An 18058-nucleotide genomic window follows, 5' to 3' on the forward strand; every position below is an offset into this window, starting at 1 on the left:
TAATCATCATGGCCAAACAAAATCAAAAAGTTTTGAAATGAATATGGTTTTTAGATTCGGTCCTATCAGCGCCGCGACACTCTCAGTGACCTGTGAGGAAATGTGACGGCAGCTATCATAATTAAGAGATTCGGAAGCCCTCACTCCCTATCTCCGATATTCGAACCGACCAAAGATCTTCCCTTTTTCTTTTCTCTCCTTCTTCTCCAACAACTATTAACAAGCTCGCCAGAGCTATCAGGATGTTCAATACCCGCTTCCATCTTCAACCACATCTGATTTTGGTATCACACAAGCGAATGTGAGCGGTCTATCAGTTCTAGACCAAAAGTTTTAACAAGAAACGAGGCCATTCCAAAGTAATTGAGACCCGATCCATCAGCAGCGCCGATCCGATGTCTAGACGTGAAGGGAAGTTAAAAGTATACAAAAAGCAGAATACTGGGTCTCGCTAATTCCCGTGAAGATGCGGCGATGAGTAATCAAAGTGGGAAAATATGTATATATAGCAAATGCGCCGGGAAAATGCCAAGAAGGTACGATTTTGATGCCAAGCGGGAAAAGGGTTCCGCTGGAGGGAATACATGTAAGTGAGCCCCCCTTCCAAGTCGATAGTGGGAGTAGCGGTGAGACGGATTGTAATGTACAACCAACAAACATTGGCTGTGCTCCTAAGAGATGCTCATCGCAATTCAACCACTGTCGCCATGGAGGGTACGCTGTGTGTGCGAATCATGAACGAGTGTGGGTATAGTTGGAAAACATCGAAGTGAAGTCATAAAGGTTCGTAACTGTGCTGCTGCACTTGGATCGGCGCTAAAGGGGAAACTCATTGCGACTGCGAGTGACGAGCGTTTTCTCCCAGATTCAACCAACTCATGTCCGATGTGTGGGCCATGGTCAGTTGAGGCTGACGAGAAACACCACTTGGGGCCTGGTTGATGCCAGCCGAAGTGCGAGGGCCCGAGGGAAAGATGCTCTGGCTATAAGCGCTGCTTGGTGCTCTATCGTGACCCCAGCTTTTGTTGTTGATTGTGGCAGGATCCCACTGCTCGTGAATACTAGGAGGGATTCCGCTCGAGTATCCGGAAGAGGAGACTTCGGAAACTGGGCGCTCTAGCGAGGCCGTCTGCATATTCTTGAGGTGATCCGAGTAGTGAGATACTGTTGGGCTTTCTGTATGCACCTGGCTAAAGGACGGTCTTCCTTCTTCAACATGCAGTGGAGGAACAGTTGCCGAGTCCTGTGTCATGCGGTGCATATCCGAGTAACGGGAGCCTTCAGAGGCTTGTGTTTCCCTGCGAGATGACCCATTTCCAAAGCCCAGCATGTTTAGGGTGGTGCCACCGGACCAGTAGCGGTTCCAGCCGGAACTTCTTCTCGTGCCATCGTCCTTGGTCGCGATCGGGGGTGCTCTGGGCCTCACTTGGGTTTCAGCAACGCCGACTGCACCAGACTTGCCATTCCTCGTCGGTAAGGAGTCTGAATCATCGAATTCAGGCTCGGGAATTGGTGATGGTCGGCTAATTGTAGCCTTGAACTGCCTGTTCAAGATGCTGCTTGCGTCACTTCGGGTCGAGTCTTTGCTTCCCTTGCGAGCGAGACCTGGTTTCTGTGCTCTGCCCATCAAAATGGCCATGGAGGAAAACGACGACTGCGAATCCTGCTGAGCATGTCCAGGGACAAACTTGGATTGCGGAATGTCTTGAGCGAAGTAGTCTTGTTTTTCGGGCATGACATTGGCACCATTATCTTGGCCGCCGTCCGCGTGGGCCTGCTTTTGTCGTTTCCGCTTCATGAGGAAAAGCAATGCAATCAGTACAATTGCACATCCGAAAATAACGCCAAGGGCAATCCCGAGAATCGATGTAGGTGGCAGATTGCTCGACGAAGAAGCTGCAGCTTCGGTTGTTGCGCTCTGCGTTGCCGCTGCAACTGCAGTCGAAGAGGCCGTGGCTGTCGACGAGGCGGATGATGAACTAGACTGAGGTTCGGATTCAGAGTGAACCGAAGCTCCAACCAGCAGTGCCGTGGCATTTTGCCAGCTGTTTGTTGTGCCGTCAAAGATGCTTAGCACATCGTCATCATTACCGCCAGACAAGACAGCCATTCCAGAAGAATCACTGGCCAAAGAATAATCCGAGCGCGTGGTATCCGAGGCCAAAGTGGAGTTATAAGTAGGCCAGTCGCTAGCGTCCAATGCTCGTCGTGATGAAGTACTTGCGCTCCCTTGGATGGGAACCGAACTGGCGACAGCTGCTCCGCTACCATCCCACAGAACTGTCCGGTTCACTGTGTTGGGGGAGGTGGTAGCATCGAAAGTGTAGAGATGTTTGCTTCCATCGTCGCCAGTCACCAGCATTCCTTTGACCACACTAGTATCCTGCACGATTGGGCTGGCCAAAGATGCTCCAGAGTCGTACCAATGCTGATCAGGGTTGAAGAGCATGACCTTGGTATTGGTGGATTCCCCAGCGATCATGACGGCATCCGTGTCCGACCATGGAAGCAGGATAGGGGCAATCGCCGGGGGAGCTCCGTCAGATTCGTACGAAAGGACCTGGTATGGCGACGATGCGCTGATGGTAAAAGTCTGCGTCGAGATATATTTGATGTCGTCGGTGGCACCCGCATATACCAGAATCTTATCGGAAGCATTCAGGTACGTTGCGCTGTGCCATTTCCTGTTTTGAAGATCCGATATTTGTGGCGTGAACGTGATTGACTCCCATTTCCCAGTCGAATAAGTGAACTTTTGCAGGCCCATATACGCCGAGTCAGAGGATGTGCCGCCGACAATATATAATCCTGCCTGCGAAGAGTCGGATGGCGTGGATCCGACGCATACGCCGCCTTGTACCGACTCTCCACTGTCCAGCGTCTTCCATTCCGCTCCTTCTTCTAATTCCAGAGATTGGAAAGCGTCGGCTGAATATGCGTATAAAACATTGTCATAGATTACCGAGCAAGCACCGGTGAGGGTGGAGTTCGGTTGGGGAAGCGACATTGTCAGCCTTTGATAAAAGACTCTCTCCTCAACAAAACAATAGACTGCTGTCTGGCTTGAGTGATTCCCGTGTCAACGATAAACGATGCAACCGGCTTGGATTATACCTTTCAAGGCACTATGACATGGTTAGAGTTGCAGAAAAAGTCTTCCGAAAATCGAGTTTCGTCGCAGGTGAATTGTTGAGGCGCAGCAGATTAGAGAAGCCACCAGGGATACGAAATTCGAGACCTTGGGGGTGATTGCGCCTGGTCCGTAGTTGTGAGAAGAAAGGCTTGTCAGTATACCGAGACAAGTAGTCGTCTAGTGTGGAAGAGCGATTTTTGCTGCAACGGTTCGTCGCCTTGAGAGTCCAAAACCTCGCGTCGGATCCAAGAGTAATGGTCGGGAAAATGAGGGATACGGCGCGAGAATAGAGTTGCGTCGCCAAAAAATGGACGACTGACCCAGAGGAAGAAAGTCGAAGAATGCCAATTCCAACAAGCCGTCCTCCTTCTCTCCAAGGTACGTATTTCGGCCGGCGCGTTGGTGTTGTCCCAAAATTGCCGATCCCGTTCCTGAACCAAATTGGGGCGGATGATCGACGAAGCAGCAAACGTTTATGCTGAGACGGAAACGTTTTCTCCTTCGTTAAAACTGTTTCCCAATAAACGAGTGAGTTGGAAGGAACACAGGAAAAGTCGACCAGATGCGTACGTCCTCCTGAGGTGTTCTGTGTCGCAGGATTTGGGGTAAAAGCGGAGGTGGGTGGTAAAGATCAGGCAAGGTCAGGTCAGGCAAGGTCAGGTAAAGCAGCTCGCTCGGCTATGCTTGGCCCAAAATGTAGAAAGTCGGATGCTGGCCCCTGACAATGTCTGAGAGCGGGTGCGATAAAAGACGATATTAAGAATATAAGACAAGACAGTACAAAATGAGGTGCTTTTCGTTAGAGTGTAATGAGTGAGCAATAGAGAGAGAGAGAGAGACGAAGAGAGAGCGAGAGATCGGTAGGTAGAGTTGGTACGTAGTAGTGGTTTGGTAAACGAGAGTTTGATTTGATTTCTTCAGAACGCCTGGCGTACTATGACGAGACTTGCTGCTCGATTCGATCACACGAAAATTTGCTGGCTGGCTGGATGGCCGAACTGGGTGAGAGGGAGGTTGAAAGAGAGGAAGCAAGCGGCGAGGCAACGAATGAGCTCGGCGAGGGACTGCTGCAACTCAACGAACAGAAACACAATCGGGCAAATGAATGGTGATCATGAATATGGGTCGTGGGCCATGGGCCATGTGTGGATTGGGGGGTCTGGTGGATGGACGGCGCCTGGGGGGGGAGGGGGCACGGGCTAGGAGGGTCAGGGCCCAGGGGAGAAAAGAGGGAGGGGGGGCCCCAGCGACTTCAGTGCATACAGCGAATCACGAAATGCGAGTGAAGTTAGGAGCGGCGCGGAGCCAAGCCCAAATGAGACTAGATGGGACTTCATAGGGGTCGAGCCGTCAGGTACCGCGCCTAGGTTCATGTACGAGCAGCGCTGCGGACTTTCCATAGCGGCTGACACGTACCGGGGTACGCACGACCTTTACCTACATAGGTAGTCGACTCTCAAGCTTGTTATTTAAGAGAGCATCAATGTGTGGCTGGCAACAGTGAACGGGTACCTGAGCGCGCGAAAGGGGTGGGATACATATGCAACTGCTCTCTTTTCCAACGGTCGGATTGAGTTTGGGTCTACGGAACTCCTACCCAACTGTGAGAGTCTATTACTTAGATTGCCGCAGTAGTCGTGGGTGGAAAATAAAAAGAGGAGGAGAAGGAGGAGCAGGAGGAGGATTGATGCGAGAAATGAAGAAATCCGGACTCGCCCCCACCGTTGCTCGCTCTTCTATGGAGCAACATACTGTCTGATACGCGTGAGATGGACGGACCGTGGACACGGGGGGAATCAAAGGATGATGAACGGCCCGCTCGCTCATCAACTGATGAGTCCCTGTGGGTGATGATGGTGTCACGATGTACATAGTAGGAGCTGTAATCTGTACGTAGTAGTGGTTTGAGTGGTAGTATTACCATCAAGACACTTCTGAATGAATGGCGTCGGCTTGGCTAACCAACCGGATCTGAAAATCATCCAACCGCTTACAGCTCTTCAACATGCTATTGGAATGTGCTCCAAAAAGCTGCCTGCGCGCGCGCGATCCAATCCACTGTGGCTTTCTGGATGTTCGCCAAATAGGTGATAGGTCATCCGTGTGCACTAGCCTTTTATGCATAGGTGAAACGGAATTCTCCCCTGAGCGATGCTCTGATGGGATAGGCGGGCAGCAGTGGCTGCTGTACATTAGCACTGAACAGGTCAAAATGGCCATCAGCAATCCCCATCAGACCTGAACAGTGGACGCAGCGAATCCACTCCTTGCTCGATTACGACGCCGGTCAAGGCCCACGACCAGGGGCCTTGTCCGCAATATTTTCTGTGGTGCTACGCTACCTCTCGCGAATTGATGGCCCGCTCGCTCGTTCGCTTGAATGATTGATTGATTGATTGATTGGTTGATTCAATGGTCACTTTACTGTCCAAGAGCAATAGTAGTAGTGGTGGTAGGAAACTGGTCCTCAAATCCAGGAAACCACTTTACCAGTATAGAAATTTTGAACATTATAATAATCAAACCACCTGGATGTTCTAATTCGAAAACGGTGCACTCTAAACAGAAATTTGGAGAAACGGTCGGCTTAGTACTACGAACCCCCCTTTGCCGTCCCATTCCATCCCATTCCATTCTCCCAAGTGGGATCAGAATTGAAATGTTGTTGGACTGCGATACTACTATGACGAAAGCCAGGATGGATTGAGCAGCAGACGTACGTGCTGTGTAGACAAGCTCAAGACAGTGTAGATGGATTGTTTTGGGAATCTTTGGTCTGGTGTTCTGTGTCTCTCTTGGTCGGCTTGGCATCCGAACGATCGAAAGAGAGAGCCGAATGAGGGTTGGAGCCGCGCTGGATTGACCTGGATATTGCTGGTTTGTGCTACGTCTATCACAATTCCCCAGTTTGGATCGCAGGCTGCTGATGACGCTGGACGCGGTGCGGCACTTGAGGCACCACCACACATGCTGTCAATTAATAACCATGGAATTTCTCCGAGAAGCAGATTGACGGAACCGTGATGAGGCAATCAGAGACGATACCCAGGTAGGCATGGACTATTGTAGATAGTGCGTAGTCTGTCTGTTCCGTGGATTCGGATGTACTACGTGTATATGTTTAATCTAGGCACTTAACGATCAGATGAATTCATGGCGCCTTCCAATTATAACATTCAGCACCGGCCTTGGTCCAAGAAAAGAAAGACGGTTCCTTATCAGCCACCCAACTTATTCATTCCACCACCAAGAGATACCCATTTATTGAGTCAGGCACATGAATGCACAATACTCCATCCGGTTCCAGAACTGAAGCACATGCACTGCCTCTATTGTGGTGCTGCTGTTTTCTAAATGCTCATTTTCTAGAAATGCGTAGCCATTTCGCTACCTCTTAAGCGTCATGTGATAATCTACGAAACCCATGATTTAGGCCAGGGAGAAGGAAAGAAAATCCCCCCGGCCCACAATGTTCCGGTCATACATCATATTCTCCCATAAACCTCATACTTTACGCAGCCACGTGGAAAGTAAAGTGGTGCTTTGCTCGTATGGCTGTACTAAACAATTTGCAGTGCGACCAAAAAATTTCGTTTTGTGGCACACTAGCGCAACCTGTCTCGAATCGAAAAAGTAAACAAGCAGGTATCCAAAGTGGTCTTGGGGCAACTGGAGCAGGGTCTTCCGGGCTGGACTCTTGCGATGCAGCCTGTCGTATGTTTCATTGCCGAGCCGTCCAACCACGTGCTTGGGTGGATGGACTCTAGCCACATGCTTTTTTATTTATTTATTTTATTCTACCTCTGGCACAGGTAATACAAAGTAGTCAAGTTTACTACAGTATGGCGCAAGAAAAAAATAAAGAGCTCAGCTCGCATTTACCATCAACCCCTTGTGACACATCATTACAGCAGGCGAGTAACACGGCCATTAAATTGGTGGGGGGGAAAGTATTTGCTCCATACCACCTAAGAGGAATTTGAAGAGGAAGGGAAGCAAGAAAAATAACGAAAAGCAAGCCGCCTGTGTTTCAGCGTACTAGAAGCAAAAGGGCCAATTAAAGGCCTAGCGGTGCCTGCCAATGCCATGGTAGGCGGCTATATGATCAGCTCTTTCTATCTTGTTATTGTGCTGTAGATACTCCGTATTCCATACAATGTATTTCATCTAAGCTAGGAATGTGCTGCCACACCTAACTAACGGGCAGATAGAAAAACGGCAACGCCCATGTGCACTCTCGCTGCAGAACTTGGTCCTGGGGCCACGCGCGTTGCTGACCCTTGGTGAATAATTCGATACTGCTACTATTCCTCCTTTCCTTGTGCAATGAGGTGTATCGGCAGCAGATCTATACGCTTGTTGGTGACACAAGGAAATGAGTCTATGCAAGTAGCACACAGCATTCAAGGTTGTTGGCGCTGCTTGGAACGGTTGGCTCAGCCGTCACCCTTCATTATTAAGCGCTCAGCCCTGCGTGTCGTGTGCCAAAGGAAAACACCAGCACTAATCCAAGTCCACTTGCAATGAGAAATGTCCAGTGTCTTGCCCAATAAAGCGCACGCGCCAGCCAACCAGGTTCACGAAGCCCGTCATGCAATACGTGATTGGGCCGCGCCTTGGAGTACAGCCTCTCAATCGGCGACATTCTTTGCAGATTCAGCAGCCCAAATAGAGAGGTCCGGTGCCCCGGTGCCACGGTGTGAGAAGAAGGATCCGGCAATTGCTGCCCTTGGCTTTCTTCACCCAGGCAAGCCAGGTGACGACAAAGGCAAACCCTCTTTGACCGACGAACCCACCAGATAACCAGACATACACACTGCTGCTTTCCTGTGATATGCGCCATCTGTATTCACATTGAAACACTTGGTGAAGTTGGCAACTTTTTACTGTAGGTCTTTAATGATTTCCATCATATTTATCATCTCCTTATTTTTCATCAAATGCCTATTGAATTCCTTGAACGCAGTGGGGGCCCAATCAATCAGTAATTCGACGCGAGTAAAAGCAAATTATAAAGCAAAAAAATAGTATCCCTCCTTGAAATTGAAACAACATAATTTATATCAATTTGATGTTCACTTGTTCCACAGCGTATGTACTCATAGCTTGGCGCATTTGCAAGACAGGATTGCATGTAAGCAGCGAGATCATGTTGTCTTGGTATTAAAGCTCCACCTGCACTTTGATCGTGATAGTAATTTTTCACGTTCTGAGTAGTCCCACGCTCTCATCGCACTGTCAAAAATGCCCCTCCCCCTGCCTTATATACAATATGCCTTGAAAGGATGCATAATCTCATGAGTCCTTGGCTTGTCATGTTGATTCCTTCGGGAAATCACACCGCCAGTAGATCCCTAAACGCCTTGCCGAATGCATTTTGTATCAATGCAACAGTGGATGACATCTGATTCTAATTTTTTTTTTGATTTTCTTTTTGTTTAATTTTTCTTCTTGTTTCTGGCCCAGCTCACATGAGACGTTGGGCAAACGCGTCAGCGGGAAGTGATGCCTGAGTTGTGTTAGCACAATACATTATGATCGTGGGAGAATATACGGCTTACCCTCTTCTCGTTGAACGTAAGTAATGCCTGGTCAAAGTTCCAACCAGCTGTCTCGAGACACATTTTGGAATATTCAGGAGTCATGCCGGTTTGTTTGCAGAGCTCCAGTGTCATTTGTTCTTGCTGTGTAGCTGCATCTACAGCAGGTGCTGTTATCGTTGCTGTCGGAACGTCGGATGCGCCTGTCTGAGCAGGTAGAGGGGCATACGCCCTCAGTTGCAGTAGATCGCTAACGACGCGAATATCATGCCTACCTGGAAGACCAGGTCCAAGGATAAAGGTGCGTGAGAAACTCCTTCTGGCGGTCTTCTGGGTGCTCTGCTCTTGGTCCTCGAATTCTCCATGCATGGTGATGATCATACCGTCGACGCCACCAGGACTCTGGCCCGTTGGGTCAGCAAGGCCGGTCATTGGATGACAATCAATGATGTACTTGGTGAAGTCGGTAGCAAGTGCCGGGTGTCTCGTGGGAGGAAACTTTGACCACGCATTCTGCACAAGTCCCGTGCCTACGAATAGGCGCTGGTATCTAGCGTGTTGTGTCGTGATCTTGACATGGTTCCGAGAGAGCTTGATGTAATCTGTCCAGGTCAATGATGAACCGGGAATATGCGCTTGGGCAACCATGACTGAGAACGAAAATACGCTCTGATCGTCGTAGTACTTTGCGGCAAGACTTTGTCGATCGGTATCATACAAGCCGAAGAACTCGGTAATGAAGGCCTCGCCAATGCGATTGACGTCACGAAAGTCGGAACCAAATTGTGGGATTGGGAAGACCTTGGGACCTTGCGCAGCCGCCTCAACCTCTTCTTTGGACCTCACTTGGATATTGCTCAAATTTTGTAGCCGAGGCCACCATTTCATGAATTCAGCCGCGCTGGACTGGTCCGTGGCGACTGGATTCTCGTTCAAGAGTAGAGTCTCGAGTTTTCGCAAGCGATTGCTCCACTTTCTCAAGGCCTTCGAGTCCTTGAACTGGTTCCCGGACAGGTCAAGATTAATCAGATCTGGGAAAGTGTCGGCAAGAGACATGATCTGAGCAGCATCATCGATGTTGTTGCCTTTTAGGCTGATGCTGATGACGCCATCTCGTTTAGCTTGGGCCGTCTTGAAGGTGTCATCCATAATGACCATGAAGGCCTTGAATAGCTTTTCTGGCGTGGCTTGTGTGAACATTTCCATCTGCTGGAGGGTGGGGTCTTGGCTGAGATGCGACAAGTCGAGAAGCTTTGCTTCCTGGTTGTACCGCACGGCTAGAACTGATTTGAGCTGTTCCTTGATCTGCGCCGACTTGTCGGACAAAGGAGCAGCTGTTTCCTCGGTGACTTCTTCTATAGTGAGGCGGGCACCGGCGAAATCAAAGTTGTTAAGTTTCAAAATTTCCTCCGCATCGTCCTTACTTGCTGTGATGTATACGAAGTCACCCCTGATTGATGACTGCTAGATGTTAGCCAAGGTAGAGATACCTTGATAATTGTCCAAGAATCCGGATTAGGTGTACAATAGCTGCTTGGTGAAAAAAACTAGTCTTCTCCTCGTTCTTGCGAGCTATGGCATGACAACGAGTTTGAGAGTCGGCGTCGCTTCGTAACCTGCCAGGAAACCCGGATGATCGGATCGGATGTGCGGACTTACCTTCTTGACACGAACGGACCGGGCAAGCTTGCCAACGACGGATGCCTTTCGCTCGACGAAGATGATGAGCTCTCTCAGACCACCGCCTTCGTTACTGGCCGCTTTGCTGTCCTTTAAACCGCCAATTCTTAGAGTTGTGATGTTTGCGCCATTGATTGGACGCGAAGAGCGGGTGTGTCTCGTGGATGTATCGATGCCTGCTGCGATACGCGAGGACAGGTTGCCCGAACCACCCTCGATAATCTTTTTGACCATGTCTGCCGCTCGGGTTGTGGGCTTTGGGCCACGGCCACCAGCAGGGGTAGACCGGGTAGATCGCCGTGGTCCTGCGGGCGGATCTGGCTTGTTGTTCTTCGACTGACGAGCGCCACGACCAGAGCCGCTGCCGCCGGCTGATGTGTCCATGTCTAGATCGCCATCTCTGTCGGTTTTTGTAGGCCCGCCAGCGCCGCGTTTCTTGATACCAGAGGGACGGCCTGTCGTCTTATTTAATGTCGTCGCGCCGCGCGCGTTGCGCTGAGAACGAGGGCCTGAGGGTGCCATGGTGATGGGCAGCAGGTGCCGCGTGACAACAATCTCTGTCTTGGGGATGGCAAGACTTTTCGCGATGCTTCAGGCGGAATCGACGCTGAGATACGGGTGGCGGCAGGAAGTCTAGCGAAGTAAAGGTGCCTTGCGCAAAGGTTTGCTTGCTGAGGGCGGTGCTTTGGTTACTCCGGTGTTGCCCAGGTAAAAGATTGAGCGGCGATGGGCAACGATGGTGGTGGAAAGAAATGGAGGGAGGAAAGCTTCTTCAACTGCGGCGCAAAGAAATCGGTCGTGCGCAAAGTCAACCCGAAGGTGGGTTGAATGACGGACGACGAAGAGTGAATCTGTCACCGTCGATCGAAGTTGGTAGAAGCAGCCCTAGAAACCAAGCGATGTTGGGGGGTGGGAAAAGGCGCGGCCGACAAGACAGACAAAAATGAAGGAATAAAGTCTGAATCTCAAAGAAGTCATCAGTGACGACAAAGGCTGTTTGGAAGTCGCAACGGGAAATAATTTTGGGGCCCAAGCTTCTCGGCTGCTACCTTGGCTACCTATTTGCTGATGAGTCAGCTTTATGCTTACCCATGAGCAGCAGTGGGTAGCGCCTGGTTGCCTAAAATGGGCAAAATCAGGCTCACATGGCGGGGCTTTGATGCCGCAAAGGGTTAGACTTCTATTACCGGTCACCTGAGTTGGCGTACACCCCCAATCCATTCTTGCCATTAGTCGCGTCTCGACCAGGGCTCTGGTCGCGTTTCGATCCTGTAAACCTCTTTTGGATTCCTGTAGTTTGGGTCGGGGCGAGGATGAAAAATCACTTGCAGCAGCCATGGATTCAGACGAATTCGACGACGATATTCTCGATGAGGACTTGATCATCGCGGCAAGCCAAGCACCAGTGTTGAATCAGTCTGCACCGTCGAGAATTGCGAACAGTGTCCTGCCCCACGCTCAGCGTGCTAGGCTGAGGCAAACTGGGAATAGCTTCACTCCTCGTCAAGGTGTAAGTTGAACCCTGTTGCTCTCGGCTGTTTGAGAATCAATGCAAGCTAACAAACCAAAGCGCAATAGAATATCACATCCAGATGTCATTGATCTCGATGAATTGCCTTCAGATGCATTTTCAAGCTCACCGGGTGGTGGTGCACTGTCGGCGCAATCTGTGTCAAGGAATGCTCGGCCTACACCTAAAGTCGGAGGTCCAGCTCCTGTCTACCGACAAATGACTCTTTTCAATACGACGGCACCACCACCTCAAAATGGGACTGCCGGGTCCAGCCAGCGCCCGAGTAACACTCGGCAGTTTCGTGTCGACCTGCCAGAGGAAAAGCCAACTCATCATGAAATCGATAATGACGCCATGAAGACCTGGGTCTACCCTACAAACTTGGGTGCTATCAGAGATTATCAGTACACCATAGTAAAGGAAGGCCTGTTCAACAATACTCTTGTAGCCCTACCAACTGGTCTAGGCAAGACATTCATCGCTGCCACCATTATGCTGAATTACTACCGCTGGACAAAGAAGGCCAAGATCGTGTTTGTAGCGCCTACCAAGCCCCTTGCGTCGCAGCAAGTTGATGCCTGCTTCAATATCGCTGGTATCCCAAGATCACAGACTACTCTCTTAACGGGTGAGGTCAACAAGGGTTTACGAGCCGAGGAATGGGAATCCAAACGTGTGTTTTTCATGACGCCACAGACTCTACAAAATGACCTCTCATCCGGTGCTGCGGACCCAAAGTCGATCGCCCTGCTGGTCGTAGATGAAGCCCATCGCGCGACAGGCAATTACGCATATGTCAAGGTTGTCGAATTCATACGGCGATTCTCGAGCAGTTTCCGCATCCTGGCTTTGACTGCAACGCCTGGATCCAATGTCGAAGCAGTTCAAGAAGTAATTGACAGTCTCGGCATATCCCGCGTTGAGATTCGAACGGAGGACTCTCTCGATATCCGCCAATACGTGCACCAGCGCCAAGAGGACATTGAAATCCTGGAGCCATCGGAAGAAATGATCTTCTGCAGGGAGCACTTCACCAAAGCGTTAAAGCCACTTGTGGACAAGCTCAACCAGCAGAATATATACTCTGCTCGTGATCCCATGACAATGACAGTTTTTGGGTTGATGAAATCAAGAAAAGACTGGGCTGCTAGAGTTGGCCCAAACGTGAACCAATTCGTCAAGTTCTCCATACAAGCCATTTTCACCGTCCTCCAGAGCTTGGCTCATGCTATCAAGCTTTTGAACTTTCACGGGATCAAGCCTTTCTACGACAACCTAGTTCGTTTCAGAGACGAAGTTGAAGATAAGGGGGCGAAGGGTCCCAAGTACAAACGCCAAGTTATCGATTCACCTGAATTCCAAGACATGATGAGCAAGATCAGCACTTGGAACAGAAAGGATGACTTTGTTAGTCATCCGAAGCTTACTTATCTCTCTGATACCATTCTCAATCATTTTATGGATGCTGGCGAAGGTAGGGAGAATGGCGGGACCTCTAATACGAGGATCATCGTCTTCAGTGAGTTTCGCGACAGTGCAGAAGAAATTGTCAGAGTTCTTAACCGTCACAAACCTATGATTAGAGCAGCAGTCTTCGTCGGTCAGGCAGATACGAAACAGTCGGAAGGCATGAAACAGTCTGAACAGATTGAGAGAATCAAGAAGTTCAAAGAAGGGTCCTTCAACGTTCTTGTTGCCACCTCTATCGGCGAAGAAGGTCTAGACATTGGTCAAGTGGATCTGATTGTCTGCTACGATGCGTCTGCCTCGCCTATCCGGATGCTGCAGAGAATGGGACGAACAGGAAGAAAAAGAGCTGGCCGCGTAGTGCTCTTGCTAATGCAAGGGAAAGAGGAGGATAATTATGCCAAGTCCAAGGACGCTTATGACAAGATGCAGCAGATGATATGCGATGGAAGCAGGTTTAACTTTCGCCATGAACTCTCCACACGCATTGTTCCACGAGATATCAGGCCTGAGGTTGACAAGAGACACGTGGACATTCCAATTGAGAATACACAGAACCAGTCGCTTCCGGAGCCAAAGAAGCGCGCAGTGAGGAAGAAGGCACCACCAAAAAAGTTCCACATGCCCGACGGCGTTGAGACGGGCTTCACCTCTGTGGCATCGATGCTGGGAAAGCGTTCAGCCCCAACGACAAAAGCGCAGCCACAACAACAGCGCACACCAAAAACCTTTGAACTTGCAGCTATACCGTCAGAAGACTCAGTCTTGCTGACCAACAAACAAGCTGAAGAGCTCCATAGGATTTATCAGAATCTGCCATCTTCCAAGGACCTAGTACAGGTGGTTGCATCTGTGGACTTGACGGCAAAGCCTTTGGCACAACGAAGTTTACACAAGACCGTGCTCGTACAACACGGGAAACACACAGAGCGATGCGTCAGACTCTTTCGAAACATGTCAAATATCAAGACAAGTACCGAGTATAACAAAATGCCACCACTGTCAGATGAGAGCCATTACGCAGAAATACTCGTCCCATCTGATATTTCGGACTCTGAAACGGAATCAACATCTCTTGCTCATCCACCGAAAAGGCAAAAAACGGCCACAACGGTTGGCCCAAAGCACAAGGAAGTAACCTCATGCTCTCGTAGTAAACCCTCGAACCCGAATGAGACTATGCGATCAAAGTCCATACACCGCAATGTCTTTATGGGAGAATTGTCAGATTCAGAGCGGGAGGATCTCGTTGAGATTACACCACCACCACCGCAGAAGAGGCCTGCTATAAAGAAGGCTGCTCCACGAAAGGCGCCAATGAAGAAGCCGCCACCAAATCGTGCTCCAAAACGACAGTCAGCCTGTGTGTATGACGAAAGCGCTGATGAAGGCGACGATTGTCGGCGTACCAGCGATCTTGACTTGACAGATGACTCGGACAATGGCTCGGACATGGAGGGCTTTGTTGTGGGCGACGATGTGGCCACATCCAGCGCACCACCAACGTCAAGCATGAGGAGACTTTCGACGTCACCCACCACGCCGTCTGCATCATTCATGGCGGGCTTTGTATCAGCGCGAAGTAGACAGGGTCATGGCAGGTCGAGGCAGGTGGCAAGTGATAGCGACGAGGATGATTTGCCTTCCATGAAGCAGATAGCAAGTAGGCACAAGTCGCAAACGGTGGCAGTGTCGGACACGGATGGAACGGATAACGATATCGTACAGCGAGCAGCTCGCGGACCCAGAAGACGGGTAATTGTTGATGATGAAGATGACTCTGAGAGTGCGTAGACTATACGATGTAAAAGACTAAAGAAGCCTGATTATGATTTAATGACAAAATAAGCTCAAATGGTTGAGCTATTCTTATGATACCTGGGATATCATCTATTCAGTCTCTTGTCAGGTATTTCGTGACACGTATCATGATTATAGTATAAAGTTCCGTGGAAACAAATTGCCACGCCCAAGTCCAGTAATCTGTAGAGCGAGTCCAAAAGATTAATACAGACCCAATGCCACATCCAAGTAAATCATCACGGTTTCGCAGTCTCACTGAATCAGAGGGTCTTGAAACCATGTAGATTTCCATCCCAATCATGACTCTTCGCAGATAATACGATTCTCCCAAATCCGTAGTCAACAAAGTATAGTTGATTCCCATATTGGCATCCATGATAATGGTAGTGAAAACACTGCAATATGATTAATTATCTCGCACTACCTAAAACGACATGTGCTAGCTAAATAGTTTGAAGAAACGCCATTTCGGAAAAAGAAAAATTCCCCAGAGTGCTGAACTGATCTAGACAGCGGCAGAAAATGGTTGTGTGAAGGTCGAAGAAAGAATTCGTTTCTCATTCCACATTCCACTAAAAGTCGTCGATACATGTCGTCGTATACTATCGTGTCAAGACATACGCACCCAGCTCTTAGAAAATGAAAACGCAACAGAAATTACGCCTTGGTCGATGAAAAAGCAATGATAACTCCTGTGCCGTTCGAAAACGCCGCGAAATATGGGAAAATCAAATGCTGGTGGCCAATAAAGGACTCGTGTGTCCGGCCAGGTATATCCTTTCACGTCTCTTTTTTCTGCACCTCTTCATGCCGACACATCGCCTTGGAATCGCCTTGGAATCGCCTTGGAATTCCTCATCAGGCAACTACACTTCTACCCATGCCACTTCCCCAGCGGAAGCGCTTGAGAGTGCCAGTTCCGCTCCGGATGGCTTCCCTTCCGCAGCTGCCTCCTTCGGTAACGACAGAGCTGGCATTGGCTGCTGCCAGGCCGTCCAGAGTCTCTTGACGCCCAACTTCGCGTCCAATGACATAGCCAGCACCAAAGCCGACAACGCTCACCAAGACGACGACACCAGCACCTACAACCCACGTAAGCAGGGTGGGACTGATCAGGGTCTCTTCTACGCTCGACGACGACGTGCCAGCAGCCATCTTCTTCTTCTTTGTAGCCCGCGGGGATTTATTGGGCGGGGTTGGCGTTGCTGATCGCTTCACCTTTTCGGGCGACGTACTCCGAGTTGTCGCCTGAGGCGAAGGCGTAGGTTCGCTCCTCAAAACCCTTCCTGATGCCGTGGGTCGGGGCGCAGGCTCCATGAGTTCGCTTTCCGGTACAAAGCGGAGATTCACAGGTTGGCCACCTACTGGTGCGGTTCGTTCACTCGCGCGCTTCTCATCATCTTGCTTTCGGCCCCTTGCCGCGGCTGCGCAGCTGAGAAGCGTCGTCAGGCTAGACCGCAGCGCTTCATCATTGTCTGCCTGGTAGTTTGACGACATGAAATTCTGACTCCGTCGTTCAATCCTGGTGCTGCTGCGTTGACCGAAAGAAGGGCGCGGATGATGTTGAGGGATGGCGGAGCTGGTGGAGTGACGGTGCTGTAAGTGAGACGGCGGATGTGAAAAGGCATTAGGCTGAGGGCGAAAAGATTCAGACGGCCTTCGCGAGCCCAGCGCCGTGGCATTTTCATCGTCATCATCCTCCTCCTCGTCGCTCGTGTCCGTCTGCATGGGATACGCGCTGCGCAACGGAGTTGGATTTAGGCTAGGGACCGAGGTGATGTTCTCGGTTGACGAGGACAGAAGATGGTCCGAGTCCGTTTCGCTCTCTTCATACTCTTCTTGGCTGCTCGTATTAGCAGCAGCACGAGTCGCAAGCTGTCGTTGCTGTTGCTGCGCCAGAATATGATTATATGATGACGGGTGTAGGCGTCGTCTCCGGGTGTAAGCATTTGAGCCGACGCGCAAGCCGGTCGTGACGATCTCGTCGCCGATAGAAGACACGGACGAGGAGGATGGATGCGACGAGACCTCGACCCACGACTCGACGGCTGTGTGCGGAGGGCTATCGTTATCAGCGTGGGTTTGTGGATGCATATCGTTTTGCTGTCGTTGCTGGTGGTTTCCCGACCTTGCCGCGGAGGCAGACGTGCTGTTCACTCCGGTGGTCATGTTGATATCCTGCGAGTGTAGTCCGTCTCCGCGGTTGGTTGTGGGCATAGCGGTTTGATCGGACACAGGAGAATGAAGACGAGAGGAGTTGGTCCGGCGTAATATGAGCCAGAGGTGAGAAATGAATGGCGCAGTAGAAGGAAGCTGTCGTTTTTGGAAAAGCCAGGCCTCACCGACTGGTAGTGGTTGTTGCTGTAGGAAGAATAGGTACAAGTGAGATAGGTGGTAGATTAGGTAGATATGATGGGTATATGGTCTGGGTCAGGGAGGATAACAGTGGAGGTAGTAGAGTAGAGCCCCGCAGTAAGTGAGAGCAGCAGCAGCAGCAGCAGCAGCAGCAGCAGATAATAGACAGGCGGGGATCCGCTGATCTACGCCGGCGGACCGCGCGGGGTGGGCGCTGGGTCCTATGAACCAATATTGGAGGGGCGCTTGGGGTGCGCTCGTGTCGGTGCTCGAGGGGGTTGAAGGAAGACTAAACGTCAACGCGATAGACAACTAATACTATTGTTGAGAGACGGCGACGACGAAAGGGGTGGGATCGTAAATGTAAGGTAACTGGGCAGATGACTTTAGATATGGAAGAAATTTCATAAAGAAGGGTGATGAAACCTGCCCGTCTTCAGGAAACCTAGGGTGATGTGGTCCAAGAGCGCGGTCACAAGTCCTGAAGGGAGGGAGGTGGAGGAGGAAAAGGTGAGAAGAGCGTGGTTGGTATGCGCTCACGAGTGAGGAACGGATGGGGCACTTTTC

The 18058-nt window shown here is 50.3% G+C and overlaps 4 protein-coding genes across 4 annotated transcripts; 1 reads left to right on the forward strand and 3 right to left on the reverse strand.

The window, feature by feature from the left end:
- Positions 1 to 829: 829 nt before the first annotated feature.
- Positions 830 to 3007, reverse strand: PFICI_01437 (uncharacterized protein; the record flags this gene model as incomplete). Its single annotated transcript, XM_007830018.1, has 1 exon — positions 830 to 3007. The coding sequence occupies one exon, from the start codon at positions 3005 to 3007 to the stop codon at positions 830 to 832; it is 2178 nt and encodes a 725-aa protein (XP_007828209.1).
- A 5593-nt stretch (positions 3008 to 8600) lies between these two features.
- On the reverse strand, positions 8601 to 10875 carry PFICI_01438 (uncharacterized protein; the record flags this gene model as incomplete). The annotated part of the gene is made up of 3 exons (XM_007830019.1): positions 8601 to 8642; positions 8695 to 10134; positions 10333 to 10875. The coding sequence occupies 3 exons, from the start codon at positions 10873 to 10875 to the stop codon at positions 8601 to 8603; spliced, it is 2025 nt and encodes a 674-aa protein (XP_007828210.1).
- An 814-nt stretch (positions 10876 to 11689) lies between these two features.
- On the forward strand, positions 11690 to 15127 carry PFICI_01439 (ATP-dependent DNA helicase MPH1; the record flags this gene model as incomplete). Its single annotated transcript, XM_007830020.1, has 2 exons — positions 11690 to 11863; positions 11924 to 15127. The coding sequence occupies 2 exons, from the start codon at positions 11690 to 11692 to the stop codon at positions 15125 to 15127; spliced, it is 3378 nt and encodes a 1125-aa protein (XP_007828211.1).
- An 867-nt stretch (positions 15128 to 15994) lies between these two features.
- PFICI_01440 (uncharacterized protein) lies at positions 15995 to 17353 on the reverse strand (the record flags this gene model as incomplete). The annotated part of the gene is made up of 1 exon (XM_007830021.1): positions 15995 to 17353. The coding sequence occupies one exon, from the start codon at positions 17351 to 17353 to the stop codon at positions 15995 to 15997; it is 1359 nt and encodes a 452-aa protein (XP_007828212.1).
- Positions 17354 to 18058: the final 705 nt, after the last annotated feature.

This window comes from Pestalotiopsis fici (genome assembly GCF_000516985.1).
Source record: "Pestalotiopsis fici W106-1 unplaced genomic scaffold PFICI_Scf_1, whole genome shotgun sequence".
NCBI classification, from domain to species: domain Eukaryota; kingdom Fungi; phylum Ascomycota; class Sordariomycetes; order Amphisphaeriales; family Sporocadaceae; genus Pestalotiopsis; species Pestalotiopsis fici.